Genomic DNA, 19666 nt, shown 5'->3' with positions numbered 1-19666 from the left:
CCACTGTAGATGAAACACTGCTGGCAGTGGTAGAGATTCCTCCATTTGAAAGAATAAAAATAAAGGCAATGGTCTGGTGTGAAGGTCTTGGCATCTCCCACAGCTTACGACAGCACCGCTGGAGCATGGGGGCTGTGGCTGTAGCTTTTCTTTTGTGAGCTTACATTCCTTAGCAGTGGGAAATCGGCAGCTGTAATTAGTCTCTGATGTTCCCTGCTAATAAGTGATTTCTCTGTGCTTGCAAATACTGGCATCCCTGAGACATAGCTCTATTGTTTTGACCTCTTATCTCTTCTCTCTCCTCCTCATTGAGAGGGGGCTCAGATATTCTTCAACACTGCTAAGAAAAAAAAGTCCACCCCTGCTCCTCCACATTGTATCCCTGTCTCTGCTACCTTGGTTGTTTTTTTTTTTTAATTATTATTTTTCATGGCCTCTGTGTAGGAAAACGGCTCCTGCTAGTCCTCATGGAAAAGGACACAGATGCCGGCAGGAAGCCCGTTTGCTTTGGGAGGAAGAGGGCCCTGACATCAACAGGAAGCGCCGTGCGGCAGGGCTGCTCCTGCCTCCGAGCGAGGGGGCCTGGAAAACAATGTCAGCTCGAGGTTTAGGACTCGCCGGCAGGAAACGCGTGCACGCTGGTGTTCGCAGTGCGGAGGAAATGATAAGCGCTACCTGGCCTGACTTGGAGCAGAGATAGCGCTGTGCAAAAAAAGAAGGGGGAGGGGGGCGGGGAAAAAGTTGTTTTTCTTCACACTGGTTTAGAGTCTGTCCTTTGCCAAATGGAAAACAAAATAAAGAGTAAAATATGGAATGTATCAGGAATCCGTCGGGGGGCTTGGAAACTGAGAAGCGCAATTGCGAAGTGACTAGATTTACTGCTTTAGTAACAGCTGGGTATTGCATTTTTTTTCCATTGTTAACACTGAGAATGACCCTCAGTTTGATAACCCCTGGCATGCACATTTATTGAGGGGTGAAGGGAGGGAAAGTCTTGCATCCCGTGTGGAACCAGGGGGATTTTCTGTGTGGGAGAAAAGTCGTGGGGATGACTGCTCCCGCTGGGGGCAGAAGGGCCTTGGGAACACAAAGAAGAGTGGCGGACTGACGGATACCCCTCCTGACTTGTCCCTACTAGGTGAGGGGATAGAATCCTGCTTGGAGAATAAGAAGATGGCATCATGCTGTAATGTTTTATTCAGCTTTGTTTCTTTTCCTCTTTTATTATGGCCTGTAAAAGCAATAACGTTGCCTCCTTTCATCACTGACCTTCTGAAAGAACTAGTTTCTGTTGCTGATACCCTTACCCCTCTGTCAGGCAGTTGCAGAGGTACAGTCCTTGCAGACTTGGAGAAACCATGCCGTATGCTTTGGGTGCATCTCACTAGTTATGTGCCAGTATCCTGGGGCGGAGGTAGACACCAACAGCAGGGCAGGAAATATTTTCTTCTAAACAACCTCAGCCCAGCATCAGCCTCCAGAAGGCTGGGAGGCTGTGTGATGACATCTGCAAATGCTATTCTGCCTCCTCTGCTGTCCTTGGTGATTCTCGCAGTCCATGGAGAGCGAGCGAGCTGCCCTCTTGCAACATATGTGAAGTGTTGATCTGCCACAAGGCTGGCAGATGGAGCAGTGCTGTATTCCCTGCTGTTTCTGAAAGAAGCCCTGAAGGTGCAGCACCACATCCAGATGTTGAAGCCAGGCTGCTTAGCAGCTTCTTTTAGAGCTCTTTGCCCTCCCTGGTGTATAGAAAGGAAATAAGATCCTTGCAATCAAGGCTGTAATGTATGCTTTAGAGGACTTCAGCCTCTGGAGATGAAAAGGTGTAGCCAAAATGACCCATATCCCATGGACTACTCTTCTTAACTAAGCTACTGAAACCAATCCACTGAGGCTGGTTCTGGACTTGATGATGTAGAAATCTATGTGTGCTCGAGGAATCCACCTCCAAACCAGCACCTTTCCTTGGCTGAGATTAAGTACTTCACCAAGAAAGGCCTTCAGTGCAGTAGGAACATGCAGGGCAACGCACTAGCTAAATGCACTTTGCCTTGGACAGTAGAGCATAGAAAATATCTGTGGCCATGACTTATTCTCTGGCTCGCTGAGCAAGCTTCAACAAGCAAGAGCACTAGCATGTAGTGGTGTGTCCTCCAGACCTATGACATCAGCCTAGCAAGACTTTTGAAGCTTTTGACTCCATAAACACCACCTTTAGATATTAGGCTTTGACTGACACCTTATTAAAAAACAGCTACTTCTCTGAGAAGAATTTCCTAGTAATGCACGTGAAACCTCTCACACACATATACACATACATAAATGAATATAATTGTAGATGTAAAAATACATGCATTTATGTACATGTATGCACACACATATATATATTGACATATACACAGATAGATATTTGTTTATGTGTAGAGGTATGTGTGTCTGACCAGGTGCTGCTTCTGGCAGAATTTTCTCCATGCTGCTCAGACACAGAAACTGATCCCACAGGCTGTGGCAATTGTACAGTCTGGGCACTACTTAGGATGGGTACAACAGCACCTCATTTCACCAGCCAAACATCAGCAATCTGAGCTACTCACAGCTTAATCCTCTTCAAATAGAGACTGACTTGTTTCCAGCCTCCTCTGAGTGGGGCTGGGAGGAACATTTCTAGGTGGCCTTCCACTGCCAGCAGCAGTCTTAATTCTCCACTTTGTGTTGAACTCACACCATCGTTTTATGCTCCTGTAAAGCTGGTGAAAATGCTCCTATCATTCCTACACCTCGTTTGCCACTGTTTGCATGCCACAGTAAAAGGTAAGAGAGAGCAGAACAAACAGATTTTTTTTTTCTCTTGTGGAAAATGCTGCTGAATTCAATGGGATTTTTTGTATGCGTGTGGTTCTTTGGGTCAGGCCCAGACAGCCTTGCAATGAAAACACGCAGTCTAAATATATGCCCTGCAACTGAGCAAAGATGGAATAGATTTTGTGCTGCTTGGCTTCAGACTGCAATGACTGATTATTGCTAGTGCCTTCGCATGTTTGTTTTCAATCAGATTGACATCATAAAGCCTTATTTACTCTTTCTCAAAAGTCTGTTTTCATTTGCCTTTCACTTCTCATTTGCAGGCTTTACGGGTTTGTATTTAGGCTCCTCATCTGTCTGTCTGTGATATATAATGATCCTGAGCAATTTTCCCTGTTCTTTGCCCCGAGTTGTTGACTATCCATAAACCAGCCCATTTGGAATAACCTCTGGAAATTGCTGTATCCACTCTTCTACTAGGAGAGCCCTAGAGGCAAGATCAGTGAAGGGGCCTGAGTGAAAGAACATTGCTGTTCTGACACAATCTAGTGTCAGTCTGCATCAGTCCATCAGTGTGACAGAGGGCAAAATAAAAAGAAGACAAAAGATATAAATATGTGCTATGAGATTCAGCCGTGCGATTTTTCATCCATATAAGACCTTGGTCCAGGACCAGCTTCTCAGTTACTTTGTACCTTGCTACCAAATATTAACCTGGGGTCAGAGTGGTGTGATTGGCTCCTGCTCTCCCTTTCACGCATCTGAGCTCATCGGCACTGCCATTCTGCATTAGCTGGCACAGCTGGATGTGCGCTTTAAAGCCTGGGAAGGGCTGCAATATATGTTTGTAAATGACTTGCTGTGCAGCAAGCGTGGAAGGAGAACCATGAGTGCTGATGGACCTCCAGCCTGCCCTTGCACATTCAAAGGGACAACAATAATTTCCTGGGAAAGAACCACAGAGACAACTGCAGAAAAGCTCACTTTGCTACAGCACCAGAGTTCATGACATAACTGCCCAGCTCCTCTCTTCACTCTGTCTCTTCACCAGCAGGGTAACAGCAGCATCACTTTTCCTGAAGCTTCCCAAGAGCATCTATTTGGGGATTAGCTGCTTTGTCACCAGCATGCCATCACTGCAAGAGTGGACTAAGGATCTGTCTGCCAGTGAGATAGCATGACAGAACAGCACGGAAACTACAGACAAATTCTATATCCTATGGAGATTGCTATAGATTTCAGTGTATGAAGGTGGCATTTGTGAAAGGCACAGTACAAAGAACTTCAAAACTGTTTAACTAATACCTGGTATTTTTCAGATGCCCATCAAGATCTAAGCAGCCAGAGTTTCTATCTAACAGCCCCAAAAGTCTTCCTTACAGAAAGAAACCTTGAATCCCCATTGCCTGGCACACTAAAGTCCAAGTCAAAAAGAAATAAGGAACAAAGTAACGTGGACAGCCAGATGAGGGAGTATGCATTGATCCCCTTGAAATGCCATTCTCTGGATTCTGGGAGAGTTCCCCTTGTGTCAAGGGAGATGTTGGTTTCTACAGCCTTTTAACAGCCAAGAAATGAGTGTAATATCTTGCAAGTTACCTCTAGAGTAATTTTGGGACTGTAAGAACCTGAGCAAGTCTGCGTCAGCTAGCAGGCTCAGGTAAAAGATGGAGACTGGGCACTGTTTGTTTTCTAACTTGCTTCTGAAGCCCTTGTAAAAGAAAACATATAGGTCAAAATCTGTTGAGAGGAGGAGAAAATTTCTGAAGTCGTTATATTTTCCTGGCTTTCTTGCCAGCAGTTAAGCAGGTTAGCATGGCTTACATTGATGCCCATGCTTAAGAAGAGAGTGGAGAAAGGAACAAAGACATGATACAGTGTGACATCTGCAGTCCATAAGCTTGTTTATTGATCTGGATGAAAGGCAGTGGACACCCAAGAGACTTCAAATGGAGCCTACATTGCCATCCATCCATCTCAGTGCTCAACATTTACCTGCACTCTTTTCTTGCAGGCTTCTTCTTCTGTCTCCCTAGAGATGGAGCATCGGCATTGCCCCGCTCACTCCTGTGCCCCATCAGCGCTGACGCAGCCTTAGGATTGGTAGTGTTTTTAGTATGTGTCATCAGTAATGAGGTGAATCGCAGAACTCTTGTCTCAGCCTGCTTATCCTCACAGCATCTAGGCATTTACTGAGACAGAGGTCAATTAATTATATGCAACTTCAAAACTATTCTGACCTTTCTATACTTATATCTGAGTTCCTTTTCTGAGACAGCATAAATTGTCCCATTACTCCTACCTCCAGAATTAATTACCTCAATTGCTTGTGCTGTGGTGAACAAAGCACCGTACAATATCCACCCTAATTTGCTGTGGATCAGAGTTGCTGGGATTCAAACGGCTAGCCGAGGACATGCACAGCTCATTGACCTGCACTGCAGAACCTAAGCCACTGTTTTCCGAGGTGGCTGTACCAGAGAGCCATAAAAGTTAGGAGTGGAGATATCCTGTTCGGTTATCTGGTCTTTTTTTGCAGGAAACCCGCAGCAGGATGTTTTCCTAACAGAACTATTCTAGTATTTAGTACAACCTCTTTTCAAAAGTGCCTGCATGACAGAATCTGCCGGCTATGTCAAGGTACTAGTCACATTTCAGAGGGGCGTGCTGACCTCCGGGGCTGAGAGTCAGCATTCAGCATCTGCTTGTGCAGTGCTTTCTCTTAGGCTTTCTTTGATGTGTGTTGTCAAGAAGCTGGCCAGTCTGCTACGGGCTCTTTCGTTTCTGCCTGGAACATCACAGTTGTCAGATCTGCTCTGGAAAATCAGGTATTCTTACACGTCTTCTTCAGGCACGTGAGATGTAAGCTGGGTATAATATCAATGGGAAAAAAACCCTTGATGGTGCTGCCACTGACTTCACTCAGACTCACACTGGGCCTGAAGGCTCTGTTGAAATGCATTTCCTTGAAATCAGCGTGCCACATCCCGAACAGTGCTCAGCGTTTCCACTTCCCGCTCAGGCCACGGAGGGTGATGGCTCACAGCATCTGACAGGTTCAAGATCTGTTTTTCCTACGTCTCTGCCCACCAGAATCACAACTGTGTTCAGGATGATGCTTTCATCGCAGGGAATGGCACTGTTGTGCTAACCTTCATGACATTGCAGAGACATTTCCCACAAAATTAGAGGGGAAAAAAAAAAAAGTGTGTGACTTACATGGTGATTCAGTTGTGCTGTCCATGCCGACAGGATCACCTCGGCGCCAGCTATTCATTTTTTTTTTAACCGTGTTTAAGGCAACTAAGGGGGAAGAGGGGAGGAGGACTCTAACAAGGCGATTTGTTATTAAGCCTGTTTGGTGGTGTTTAGTTATCTCACGCTATTCAAACACAGGTGTGTGTGTGCATGGGGGGGTTCTGGTAGCACAGCACTAACAGCCAAACTAAACACTAGAATTTGATGGTGAGGCAGTTTATTTTTTCTTCTGTAAAATTAATTTAGCGCTGGTGAAAAGTATGCATAGACATCCTGGAGACTGATGCCCTCTCTTTGTCCTGGTAGCAGTTACGTCCAGGCAGGGCAAACCCTCCCCATCCCCAGCTCTGAAAACTTCATCTCTGAGCAGGAGAGATCCTCTGCAGAGATTTCGGATGCCGTGGTCCCTTCCATCCCTGGCCACTGCTGAAAAGGAGATGGTGGAAGGCAAAGGAGATGATATCTGGGGGAAAGGCAGAATTTATCCTCAACTGCCACAGATTAGGGCTGTGCACTGGGAGGCAACTGGAATTGTAACTGCTGTGCTGGACCAAGGCTTGGGTGAGCTGCAGGGAGGAAAGCACAGTTTGATCTCCTCTGGAATCTGTTTCTCAGATTCCTCATGCCTAGTAAAAATCAGACAGAATCGGCAAAAAAAATACAGATTACAAAGAAATCCAGTGAATCAGCATGAAAGCTCGTGATTTGAAGTAGGAAGTGTGAGGAAGTGCAGAAAAATGTCACATCAGAGATACTGACTCTCAAGTATGTTGCGATTTATACAATGCTGTTCCTTTCCTGTGATTGGGAGGCCAAGTTCATATATTAGTATGTTCTAAAACGTGTACTATTTTGTTATTTTTCTTTGTACACAATAACAGCTCTTTCTTAGTACAGGCTGAAGCACTATTTTTAGGGGGAAATATTTCCTAATTTAGTAATTTAAATTGAAACAAGAGACTATTTTGACCTTTATTGTCATGCTATTGACATAGCATGCACTATGGAAGCATGTACTAATGTTGAGGGCAATGGAAGACAATAAAAAAAACACTAATACATAGCAAAACCAAAATGGTGAAATAAAAGATGCCCACAACTTTTTTATGGCATAGGAATAAATTTTTGGGAGCAATGAAAAAAAAACCCAAACTGTTTCCTGAAAGTCAAACATCAAAAAGTTGGTGTTTCAGGTGAAATGAAAGATCTGCATTTATCCTCCCGTTACTTGATCTAAAATTAAAACAAAATTAGAAAGGATGTGAAACCTCCTCCATGTGGCATAAACCAAGCACGAAGGAGGACCTGAGTAGCTCTGTCACTAATTTTTATACTTGCAGGGAGCCCTCTGAGAGGACAACAGATGGATAAGACAAAAATGAAGCCTGCTGCTATTCAGTCCAGTTCAGCACAGTGTACCCTGAACACATGACCCAGTTCAGGTTAGGTAGCTTTAAGCACAGTCTTGCTGGAGAGTATTCACGCTCGCTGGTTAGGGTGGCTGACTTCGCAGTCTCCTCCTTAGGGTCCTTCTGTAGCCTATGGAGACCAAGAGCTCCCTCTAGAAGGTGGCACTGAAGGCCACAGGGCACTGCTTGCATCTCCTGCTAGGCCAGGGTCTTTCTCAGTCTTTGCTGGCTTTGGTGGGAGGCCAGGAGGCCATCCTCCCACAGGCTGTTAGACAGGGTGACTTCCTTTCTTCCTAGTGTTCCCTCCTGCTTGGGCTGCTTGGTGATTTAGTTAGGTACACGCTTAAAGGTCCCTGGGTTTGATCCAAAATGCTCAGTCTTGTGCCAGATGAAGCCTTTGTCAGGCAGGCAAAGAGTGAGTACCTTGCTTGCTGGTGGGGAGCTTTGGTGGGTGGTAGCACCATGGCTGGGAAGGGACAGGGGAAGGGAGAGGGCCCCTCCCCATCCCAGTGATGCTGGGAGGCGAGACACTCGGCGCCCATGGCTGGCACTGGAAGCCGGAGGGATCAGAAGGGCAGGGAGGTGCAATACTCCTAGCAGGAGCAGCACACATGCGTAAAGGAGGTGGCACAAGCTATGGTCATGGAAAAGACCCTGGTGAAGGTGAGCCTGTGTACGCTGAGCTCGAAGATGATATCCAGTGAGAGTGGAACGAGTTACTGTGACTACCCTGCTGGTTTATTTTTGTCTAGGGGAAGAGAAGTATTGTCTTTTGTGTGCAGTATGTTTATAACTCAATTTCCCTCTGACTGATGCCTTGTTCCATGCTCTCTTCTCCTCCTCCATCTGGTTTCTATTGTAGTTTTAAATGAGGAGAGTTTGGTTGTCTGGCAGAACAAGCGGGGTCTGTATGACACCAGCTGCCTCTTCCAGCTTCTAAGCCTCCAGAACAGTTTTAATTATCTAAGTGTCAAGATTGGACACCCTCCCCCAGCCCCTTTCTGTGCCTGCACAGACACCCACAGCCCCTGCTGCAAATTGGCACCCACGTCCGATCTTCCTTCAGGAGAGACCCAGGTCTGTGATTTATGCGTGCCCTGTAACGCCAATAGAGTCCTGTTGTAAAACACATGCTAGAGTCTGTACCACCCCACACTCAGGGTTGGTTGCAGCCTTTGGTTCATCGAGAGCCGCGTCTGAAATAATCAAACCACCTCAGTGGTGGTGTGAAGTGGGAGGGAGCTGCTCACTACTGCTCTAACCTGACCTCCCCCAAGTGCCCCAAAGACTCGGATTTGTAGGAGATCAGAGCTGCTCAGGAATTTCAGAGCTGCAGGTTCTGCTCAAAGAAAACGTTTATTGTACTCCAGTTTCATACAAGCACTGCATTTAGGGGCTTGCTTTGCAGGAAGCTGGTGCAGTACCTTCACCTCCAGAGATCAAAGTCCGTAATTTTTTGTTGTGAAATGCATCCTATTTGGGATTTCTTTTTACATCACAAAACCACCACACATTTTGGTGTAACTGGCTGTTTCTCTGCGTAAGAGCCAAAGACCTGATTTGGCAGGAAATCATGTACATGATGAGCGAAGGGCACTGGCAGAGATGTGAGAAGCCAGGCAGGGCTGGAAAATCAGGGCATATTGCAGGGCTGGAGTAAGAGGTCTTGGCAGAGCCTGGCACATATTGTCTATCTGTAGTCTATAGGCTATGTCTACTGTGGAGTCTTCACCTACTTTGAAAAATCGGTTGAATTTTATACATTTGCTACAGATTATTCCCCTCAGGCCCCTTTTTTTTGCTTACCAGTCCTCCACAGATGGGTCCAGCCTTCTCTGGTTTATGTGTAAGAGGTTTGCTTACCTGCCTGAGGACTCTTGACCTAATTTATCTCAAGGAAACTTAAAACTCAGCAAAAAAATAGCGTGATTTAATAGGTCTGACTTTCAAGAGGTCAAATGAGTCCCAACAAACATCAGTATACACAGCCTTAGTTGGTGTACTTATTCTTAACACTGAGGTTTTAAGAAGTGTCTAATAAAGGGTGCTGTGGGCACAGACCTCATTTGTGTGGCAGCTGGGCACCATCATGTGAAGTTTGTCTATATGAAAGATTTTTAAATTTTTAAACAAACTTTGTTGCATGGTTGTCCTGCTCAAATAGGTTTTCTGTTCAATTGATTCTTATTTTTCGAGGTGGCATGGAGTGGTTCACCCAGTCTCCCAATGAAATGGATCTGAAGTGAGCATGGATCTGCCTAGCTTTCATTTTTGATGTTTTCATTAGATTTATTCCCAAAGACCCCTACCTAGAAGAAAATCTTAATATGCCATGTATGCATAGCTCCTGCCACAAAGATGGTACAGCCTGATCAGACAGAAATGAAAAAGAGGCCTGAAGTAATTTGCCTTTCCTTTTTTTACTTCTAGCATGCTCATCATCATATGATCTGAGTTCCCTACTGTAGTTACAGATAATCAGGTCTTACTCAGAGACGGGAAGGGCCTCTTTCTTGATGTGTCACTTGGGCTTTTCAGGGCAGGATTTTAAGAAAATTTCATGCTTTTCTTTTGCTCTGTCTCCTTCCACATCGTCTAGTCCTCTTCGGAAGCGGGTGCTGTAGGCACTGAAAGAAATGCTTCCCATGTTTCTTCTGGAAGGTATTGATGTGCCTTCTCCTCATAAGTCCTTGAGGAGAGAATCCTATTACTCTCTGACTGCTGTGGACAAAGCTTTGACTCTGTAGACTTCACCTGTCCTCTTGGCAATTTCTTGGTTTCCCATGAAGATTTTTGTTGTGGTAGGCTAGGATCCCTGCCAAAGCTCAGCTGTTAGTCTTAGCCCAACAAATTGAGGGCCTTAAAAACCAGCCCAAAGGCTTTAAGTGTGACACAGCATGGCTAATGTACCTGCATTATGAGTCCCTGTTCGAAAAAACATAAAGTCAAATTTTCCCTGTTCTTCTGAAGAGGTTTCTTCGGCCTCTGAGAATTAGTCTGTTTGGAATATTCAGTTATCCAAGTAATCACTGGCACTTTGTGTGTTCTGCAATTTGGGTTGGCTATGCTGAGAAGAGAAGGGACACACCAGAAGGAGCTCTTTATCTCCTTTGGTAAGAGTTGGGAAGCAGAAGGGTAGCACTTCCCTAACTGGGCTCAGTAATAGTGTGTTACAGAGATAGGCACCACCTTGGGAGCCCTCCTTACCAGAGCCTGTGCCCTGGACTGCTTGACAGGGGCAAGTCCACCCATGAGGTGGCTCTGGCCTCAGCAGCACTCATGAGAAATGCAACAATGCTCTTTTTTGTTCAGGCTGTCCTTGAAGTGCTGTCTTTGGATCCCATGTAATGAAGTACATGTTAATATGTCATTATGGTCCTGAACTTCAGGGAGAAGAACTCAGGGAAGGTCCAGCTGGAGACATTATCTCTGTGGTGTCACAAAGATGGAGAAATTGCTATGCCTGGCTTTTCAGTCCAATGTGTGACTTAGTCTGTTTTCTTCCATACAGCTTTCCAAATGCGCAGTGCAGCAGTCAGCATTACAGCGAGGAATTTTTCTGCATTTACTGACTTTTGTGCTTATGGCTGTGTGAAGCATTGCATTAAACACACAGTAGTTTCTAGCACCTAATAAGGAAGGACTCTCTTACTGTTATTGTTAGAGCTAGGGTTGTTATAGTACTGGGGACAGGGAGGCTTGGTCTGACCAAGAGGATGAGGGTTTCCTACACCTATATAATGGGGAAAAAATAAACATATGCTTTGGGTCCAGGTCTGGATGTAAATGTTGTGCCTCGGGCTCCTCTCAGCTTTAAGGCTGGTTAAGTCTTTGGCTGGTTATGCTGATGGGGTTCTTTGGAGCCAGTGTCAGACTTTGTCAGTGTACAGATCTAGTCAATATATGAACTTTATACCCCCTCTGTGGTAGTTTATGAGCACAAAACTGTGGATATGTAGGCTTATATGGAAGTGTGAATGCTTCTCTGATTTTTATCCAAGCCAATCAGACCTTTTGGCACGACTCTGCAAGGCTGGAGCTCTGTCTTGGGGAGGGGGGATGTTCCCAGGACCTCATGCTTTACTTCATGCTTTCCATTAGAACAAAATTACCTCTATTTCTGGACAGGAAAGAAAAGGGGAGAGAAAGAAACGCTACCTTTCTTCCCATAATGTGTCTGTCACTTCAGGCTCAATCATATGGCAATGGGCGTGGCATGGCCCAACCATAGCATATCCTCAAAGTGGCTACGGCCACTTAGTGGGGTTTATTTTTGTTTTTCTCTGTATTTCTCCCATTGCTGTACCCTTCCCTGAACCCACAGAGAGCCTCTGCTGCTGTTTCATGAAAATGTCTCCTCCGTGGTGACTTGTGGAGTTTCTCAATCTGTATTCACTGGGCATCTTGCCTTGCTTTCCTCTCCTAGTTCCCTACGTGCTGAAGAGCTGTGCGGAGTTCATTGAGACTCACGGCATTGTGGATGGGATCTACCGCCTCTCAGGAGTGACATCCAACATACAAAAGCTGAGGTAAGGGCAATCTGTCTGAGTGCCAGAGGGATGTGATGACACTGTTTGGTACCTTCTCACTTTTAGTCCTTCAGGCATAGACTGGAGCCAACAGACATCTGCACTGATGCAGAAGAGAAAATGTCTCTAAAGCTGGTAAGAGGGAAATGCAACATTTTAGGGATTAGTCCATGACAAAGAAAAATAATCTTCCTCTGCACCTATTAATGGGAAAGGCCTGGAGCATCTCAGCACAAATGCTGAGTTGTTTTCTCTCACTTCAAGACAAAGCAATCTCTTTATATCAGTTTGAGGTCCACTCATGGGACTATGTTGTGGAAATCAGAGACTAGCTGAAACCTTGGAGCCTGATCCTGGGAGACAATCTGGGCCAGGCCGCAGAGGCATCTCTACTATCCAGTTTGTTTTTCCTCTAGCCATAAAAGAGTACTTAGGGTGGAGTACTGGGATGCTACAGCTCTTATTCTCCTACATTGTTATGTCTCCATATTGTTTCAGACAAGAGTTTGTTTCTGACCAATGCCCGGATCTAACAAGGGAAGTTTACCTCCAGGACATCCACTGCGTGGGATCACTGTGCAAGTTATACTTCAGGGAACTGCCCAACCCTCTCCTCACTTATGAGCTCTACAAGAAATTCACGGTGAGACCCTCTTCTGTTCTCATTCTTCTCCAGCAGTGTGGATGTGCTGCAGGTTCCTCCATGACAGCTGTTTGGGATTAACTCCAATGCCCTGGCTTCTGGTGCATCTATCTGTATAAACACTTCTTGGTGCTCTTCCCTTCTCATCTTGCACTGGATCTCTTTCCCTGTCCTTGTTTCTTTCCCTCATTTCATGTTTATTTCTCTCAGTTTCTCTACTGTTTCCTTCCCTTTGGCTTGCTCGGTTTTTCACCGCATTGCTTCCCTGCTCTTAGTCTTTCTCCCCACTGTCCACCTCCTTACAGAATTACTAATTCTTTTCTTTTCCTCATTTCTGTCCATCATGGAGAGTCTTCTAGGTCACCTGTGGCTTGTGATCATAATCACAAGGGTGCAGTTTCCTTCTCCCTATCCCTCTGACAGTACCTGACACCTGTGCAAACTGACTGCTCAGCCCATGTATAAAGCACCAACTTTTCTGCATCTGTAGCATTTTTCACAGAATTTGTCAGAGTGCAAATGATGACACAGGTTATGCCATCTATGGCATATCAGGTCCATCATGATTGTGTAATAAATACAAATGGCGGCAGAAAGTGTCAGCTGGCCAAGCAGAAATCTCTAACCTTGTTTAAAGTCATTATAATTCAAAGAGTAGTAACTCAATTCTGCAAAACAACTGTAGATTATTATACATGGACACAGTTGAAGCCTAGGAGCAGACTGCGGGGGAGCAGAAAAATAAGACCACAAAGCCTGAATTTTTAAGGGGGTTGGCTAATTTTCATGACAGATAATATTTTATTAAAAGGTGGCACAGCAAGCTATGCTTGTTGTTAAGGTTGCCTGCTTCTTACTGCTCTAAATCCACTTTCAGTTGTTTATGATACCAATAAATTTAAATCCAGTCATTCAGGCTGAAATCTTACGTGCCAGAGGTGTGAATTTTCAGCTAAAAGCATTCACCAGCTTCTTAAAACAGCAGAGGTGGGAGGATGGGAAGGATCGTTTCCTCAGTGTTAGAAACATCCGTCCTTTGTTAAGAATTTCTGTCATCCTACTCTTTCCTATTTGCTGGGAGGTGGAGGGGACAGGCATCGCCAAAAATGTCAGAGGTTTTGCAAAATCACATCCAAATGAAACAGAAAGCAACAAGCAACCTTAGCTTCGGGTGTTACCGTCTGCATTGCCTCTATCCTGAACCAAGAACTTCCAAGCAGTGATGCTAGGGCACAGGCAACACTGAGAGAAACCTGCGGGGTCCACAAAAGAAGATGTTCTCCGAGGACTCCCTGTCGTCCACAGTGGGAAGAGGCAGGCACATCTGTGCCAGGGGCTTGCTGTAGGGCAAAGCCAGACAGGATCAGCGAAGTAGCAACCTGCTATAAGAAGTCAGGTAGCTGTTAGGGGCTACAGCTGAGCTGGGGAACGTGGGGTGGGAATTGACTCGCTGTGCTGCCTGACAGATACACCACAGTGTTAGGTATCTTGCTGTTTTGATGCCAAATTTTAAGTAACATTTGCCTGTGTTTCAAGGTGATGTACAGTCTAAACTTCAGTCAAAATTCTGGCCAGATCTGAAAAATTGAGCTATATCCTCAGGATATAGGGATCCTGAGGATATAGGATAGGATAGGATCTCTAAACTACAGTCAGGATGAATAGGACCTTGAAAATATAGGGTGCTATTCAACCTTTCACAGTAACTGGTGAGTCTCATTCTTGTTGAAGTTATTTGGCTGGTGTCTTTCTGGCTATCAGTACTGATTTATGAAAGAAAAATGCTCTAAAGGAAACATGAAGATTTACATGGAAAATTTTAGGAAAGAATGTTTGCTGAAAAGTGCAGTTTTGGGATGATGACTTGCAGATTTTCATTAGATATGTTCAGTAAATACTTTTATTCAAAAACAAAAGGCAAAACACTCTGTAACCGTCTAAATGTTTCTTTTACAAATACTTTCTAAAGGAAACGTTTCAACATTAAATCAACACATTGAACTCCTAAATAAAACATCTTCCAGAAAAGGGTTAAACAGCCCCAAATTTAAATGACAATTTCTTTCACTTTTAGTTGAGTGTGATGCTTTGGTCAGCCTTGAATAATTGGTTTTTAAAATCTCATGCCAGCTCCCCAAAATGTTATCACTTTGGATTGACCTAAAAGAGTGGTTTTTATTTTAATCTCCGGCTTTTTTGTTTGTCCGCTCAGCCACAAAATCCATTATTCACGTAAGTCTACTCAGTGGGGATTTATAATGGGTAACCCAGATGACAGGAAGCACAGTCAGATACCAGGAGGAAAGAAAGAAAGAAAGAAAAAAGACCAATTCCCCATGGAGCAGAAAAACCACTAGGAGTGTGCATATGCGTGGGGTGTCTGAACAGGGAATGGTGGCAGCTGTGCCTCGGCAGAAGAGCACTGGTAGGAGTAAAGGATGAGTGCTAATCCCAGCCTGACTCAGCCAGAGCTGTCTCTGAGATGGGATAGGCTCCACTTTGAGTCACCAGAGTGATTCAGACATTTGTGACTAAGGAAAGTCAAATTCTTCATGACTAGGGAGGGGTTGGCCTTTTGGTCATTGCTATGTCAAGTTCATGGATGTAACATCCCAGACATGACCTCACCGGCTATCAACTTTTGCAAAATGATGCCCTCTCATGCTCTCCAGTTTTCCATTTTGTATTCTGGTGATGGACGCTTGTTTCATGGGAGAGATAACTTGAATCTGCTTGGCTTGTTCTAACCTGGGCTTAGAGTGACCGAGTATTCCCTCAGAGCAAATCAGCTGTAGAAGTCAAAGCCTACATTCAAAGCCTTCCTTCAAGAATGACATAGAGCTGTTGGAGCGGGTCCAGAGGAGGGCCACAAAGATGATCCGAGGGCTGGAGCACCTCTTCTACGAGGAAAGGCTGGGAGAGTTGGGGCTGTTTAGCCTGGAGAAGAGAAGGCTGCGGGGAGACCTTATAGCAGCCTGCCAGTACCTGAAGTGGGCCTACAGGAAAGATGAGGAAAATATTTTCAGCAGGGCTTGTTGTGATAGGACAAGGAGTAATGGCTTTAAACTAAGGGAGGGTAGATTTAGACTAGACACAAGGAAGAATTTTTTTGTGATAAGGGTGGTGAAACACTGGAACAGATTGCCCAGAGAGGTAGTGGAGGCCCCATCCCTGGAAACATTCAAGGCCAGGTTGGACGGGGCTCTGAGCAGCCTGGTCCAGATGAAGATGTCCCTGCTCACTGCAGGGGGGTTGGGCTAGGTGACCTCTGAAGGGCCCTTCCAACCCAAAGCATTCTGTGATTCTATGATTCTCTCTTGGGACTCTACTCTACTTGTTAACGAGGGCTTGTGAATTGTGCACTGCCAGAATCACCAACAGAGTAAAAAAAGCCAAGATTTTTAACTGTTTTACATACCTCCTGCTATATCTGAATGTTCTCTTCCCATTTCTAAGAAGAAAATCTAAATGATATGAATTCATACATTAACAGACATGTAATAAATGGAGTTATTGGTTCTTCCTTGAATTCTGCATTCTGCTGCTGTACTCCTCAGTTTTGAAGAGGGCCTCAGATTTCAAAGGCATAACACGCATGGGCAGAAATCTCGCTCAGAGGTTTGAATGGGTCATGACCTCAGAGAGGCTGGTATTCACTTGTTGTCTAAGAATTAGATCTTTGAGATCTGGAAGTCAAATGTGGGAATGAAAATCAGCACTGAGGAAGAAAATACTGTTGACAAGCCAGCTGAAATATAACGTTTTAGACACACCAGATAAAGCATGTATTTCTCCCCTCCATCTTTGGACAAGACCATTCAACTAGAAACCTTGTATGAGGATTCCAGAGTTCTTGTGATTCCTGGGCTGATGGTAATAGTGTTTGTTTTTTTTCCTAAAAAAAACCCAGGTGCTGTAGTTACAGGTAAAAAGTATTAGGAGTTAACCTACCTTTAATATGCGCAAAATAAATGTATCTGCAACTCACGTACACCATACTAGTGAGCTCACGTATTTTTCTTTGCCATCACACCAGTGAGCAAGTTCAAACTAGAAGGCATAGATCTCAATTAGCAGTGTTATTGAATAAAACAGGATTCATATTCATCTCTGGCCTTAAAACTGGTAATATTTGGTTTGCCGGTGGTGGTACATGAGAAGTGATCTGCTGGGAAAAGGACAGTGACCAGAACAGAGATGGCAGCATCAGTGTGGATGTTGTAGTGACTGCAAGGACAAGAAAATGCGTCTCTAATTGTGGCTGGTAATTTCAGGTTCATAACGTTTAAGCGACGGGAGGTTTGGGATGGGTTATTTCCTTCCTTTCCTAGCAGTGCTGACGTCTGTCTGTAGGCAAAGCTTCTGCTGGCAGCGCGGGTCCCAGCATCTTTCTTTGAACTCACTCCAAACTCCAGTGGCAGTAGGGTAGGCAGTAGGTTCCCAGACAGTCATGCATTGTTTGAACTCACTGGTGGTTTGTCCTCCCCCAGCACAAATACTAAAAGTGAATAGCTGGGCAGATGAATACCAGTGCAGTAACTCCTAGGAATGCAAACAAAAGCTTATCGTGGCTCTCTAAGCTCTTGGTCCATAGAGACTTGCTCAAGACTGAGAGGTATAACCTTGATTCTGTCTAACCTAGTCTATCTCTGAGTATAAGAATTCATTAATCTACCTGAACAGTGATTTTTCTAAGGCTTATACCATCATAAAAGGTGCAAACTTGCACAAACAATTCTTATAGCTCTTCTCATACAACAGCCAAATCTATTGCTTCTTTTGACGTGTATGGAACATGTATATCCAAGCTGTTTTCATACCACAGGGTTTGAAAAACCTATTTTATTCTTAACACCATTTCAAAGAGGGATGTGCACCAGTATTTTTCATTTTTTTCATTTTTTCATTATTTTCATTTCTCTTTCCATTTCATTAGTCACTGTTTAAGTTAAAAAAAGGGAAAAAGAACAAAAAAAGAAACGTAACTTCTAATTGAAGTTCTCAGTTCTTAAAACACCCCTCTCCCCAAAACATTGACCACTTCGTCCCAACACGTGGGAAGGATGTACCAAGACATGAAACAACAGCTCAGCAAATCTCTGCTGTGCTGGGAACACAAAACAACTTCTTCTACCAATATCTCTGTATGGTAACAAAGGAGCATTCCCTCTGAGACAGGCTGTCTCACGTGACCCTCCTTATCCCTCTTCCTTTTCCCCTGAGTCCATTGCCAGGGTGGACTGTTTCCTTGTATCTCCACAGGAAGCAGTATCACGCTTCCCCGAGGACGAGCAGTTGGCAAGGATTCAAAATGTCATCCAGGAGCTCCCACCATCACATTACAGGTGAGAATGTGTCCAATGAGGTGCTGAGGAACACTGTGGTGACCCTCACCATCAGGGAATATTGCCTGAAACAGTGCTGGAGTTAATTTCCAGAAGTTAATTCCCAAAAGCTTAGTGCCCATTTCCAAATCTGAACAACAGTTTATCTGGCATTTAAATATGATTGAACAAACCGCTGTGAGAGATTGAACAGGCTCTTTCTGCTACAGTCTGTCATCCTTCTTTCCTGGGTATGAGCCCCATGGCACCCTTGGTTAGTGTCCTGGATGTGGTGAGGAGAAGATGATTTGCTGGAGGCACTCGAGCAAGAGCTAAGCCCTCAGACTCTGCAGCATCCCATTCCATCTCCCATCTGTCTGCCATCTTCCTCGCACCCATTGATGCCCTGGGACAACATCATCGTGCTAAGGATTGTTTGGTTCCTGCCTATCCTTGACCACCACAGACCACAGTTGTTAGGTATTCACAGCCGTGTCATGTAAATGCTGGTGCTGTAAACCCTCTGTCCTATGGGGCTTGTTGTGCCATGGCAGACACTGCTGTCCTTGAGGATGGGACAAATCTGAGGCCAGGGCTGGGTCTGAGACTTGCTGCCTCAGTGGGCAGGCATCGATGACTTGACACAGTTTTCTTTCTTCATGTGAAACCACTGCAGGACGCTGGAATACCTGATCAAGCACCTGACTCACCTAGCCTCCTTCAGCAACATGACCAACATGCACACCAGAAACCTGGCCTTGGTGTGGGCTCCCAATCTCCTCAGGTACAGTAGAGAGTCCTCTCATCCGGAGCACCATGCTGAGCCCCAAGGAGAACGCCAGCACCTGAACCTGGAGACCCATCCCCTGAGGGCAATGCAAAGACAGAGAAAAGCGGAACAACTAAAGGGAACACTAGAGCAGAGAAAACAGCTTCCAAAATGAGAAAAAAAAATCTTCCAGGTTGAATAATCTGAGGTCTTACTGCCAGCATCCAAGGAAGCTTGTGGTTTTGTGTGCTTTTTATATGTTAAAAAAAAAGCTGTTATTTGCAAGTTGAGTACATTGATTTAAAAATGAGGAGTTAGCTCATCACTGTGGAACGGAAATGAGATTTCTGGCAGTGCCAGTGCTTCTGCAGTGGGGCGGTGAGAGACAGCAAGGCTTGGAAGGGAGGACAACAGGGCAGTTATACTGTAGGCATGTGCCCAGATTTGCTTGAATTTAAGTGAGGAGAGCTTCGTGGGCTTAAGACGGCAGCTAGTGTCAGATCTCAAGACCGCCAGCTAGTTTGTCATGTTTGCTATGCCTGGCACTCTGCTGGGAAGAGGCCTGGATAAGATGCAGGCAGAGGTTTGGCTGATACATTGTAGAGCTAAGCAGAACAAGAAAAAGAAGTGTCTGGAAAAAAAATTTAAATATTTTGTATCTTGTTAAAATTCCATTCCTTGTCCATCCCATACCCATGTATTGAGAAGAACGGTCTGTGTGGGGAGAGTCCAGGACTGCAGCTGGGAAGGAGAAGGGTGCTGGCGGAGCTGATGGGGGGAGCCCTGAGCTTGGAGAAGACAGGAGGGACGGGCATTGCCTAGAGAGGTACAGGCCTGAAAAGCATGCTCTAATGAGATATCTCACCCTTTTAAATCACAAAACAGGTAAAGCAGGTTCTGAAAATGAATCAAATGTTGACTCGATTGAATAT

At 44.9% G+C, this 19666-nt stretch overlaps 1 protein-coding gene across 2 annotated transcripts in view; it reads left to right on the top strand.

The window, feature by feature from the left end:
- ARHGAP31 (Rho GTPase activating protein 31) overlaps nt 1-19666 on the top strand; it is a 66785-nt gene that overhangs the window by 25168 nt on the left and 21951 nt on the right. For both annotated transcript variants that reach the window (XR_012765654.1, XM_009933243.2), the window contains exons 2-5: nt 11896-11998; nt 12497-12641; nt 17904-17986; nt 18642-18749. Coding sequence is in view for 1 of the 2 variants with exons in the window: in XM_009933243.2 (XP_009931545.2) it covers nt 11896-11998; nt 12497-12641; nt 17904-17986; nt 18642-18749 (439 nt within the window). In the remaining variant the exon portion in view is untranslated. The remainder of the gene's footprint in view (nt 1-11895; nt 11999-12496; nt 12642-17903; nt 17987-18641; nt 18750-19666) is intronic.

Source organism: Opisthocomus hoazin, chromosome 1 (assembly GCF_030867145.1).
Source record: "Opisthocomus hoazin isolate bOpiHoa1 chromosome 1, bOpiHoa1.hap1, whole genome shotgun sequence".
Classification (NCBI taxonomy): Eukaryota; Metazoa; Chordata; class Aves; order Opisthocomiformes; family Opisthocomidae; genus Opisthocomus; species Opisthocomus hoazin.
This window is presented reverse-complemented; position numbering and strand designations above follow the sequence as displayed.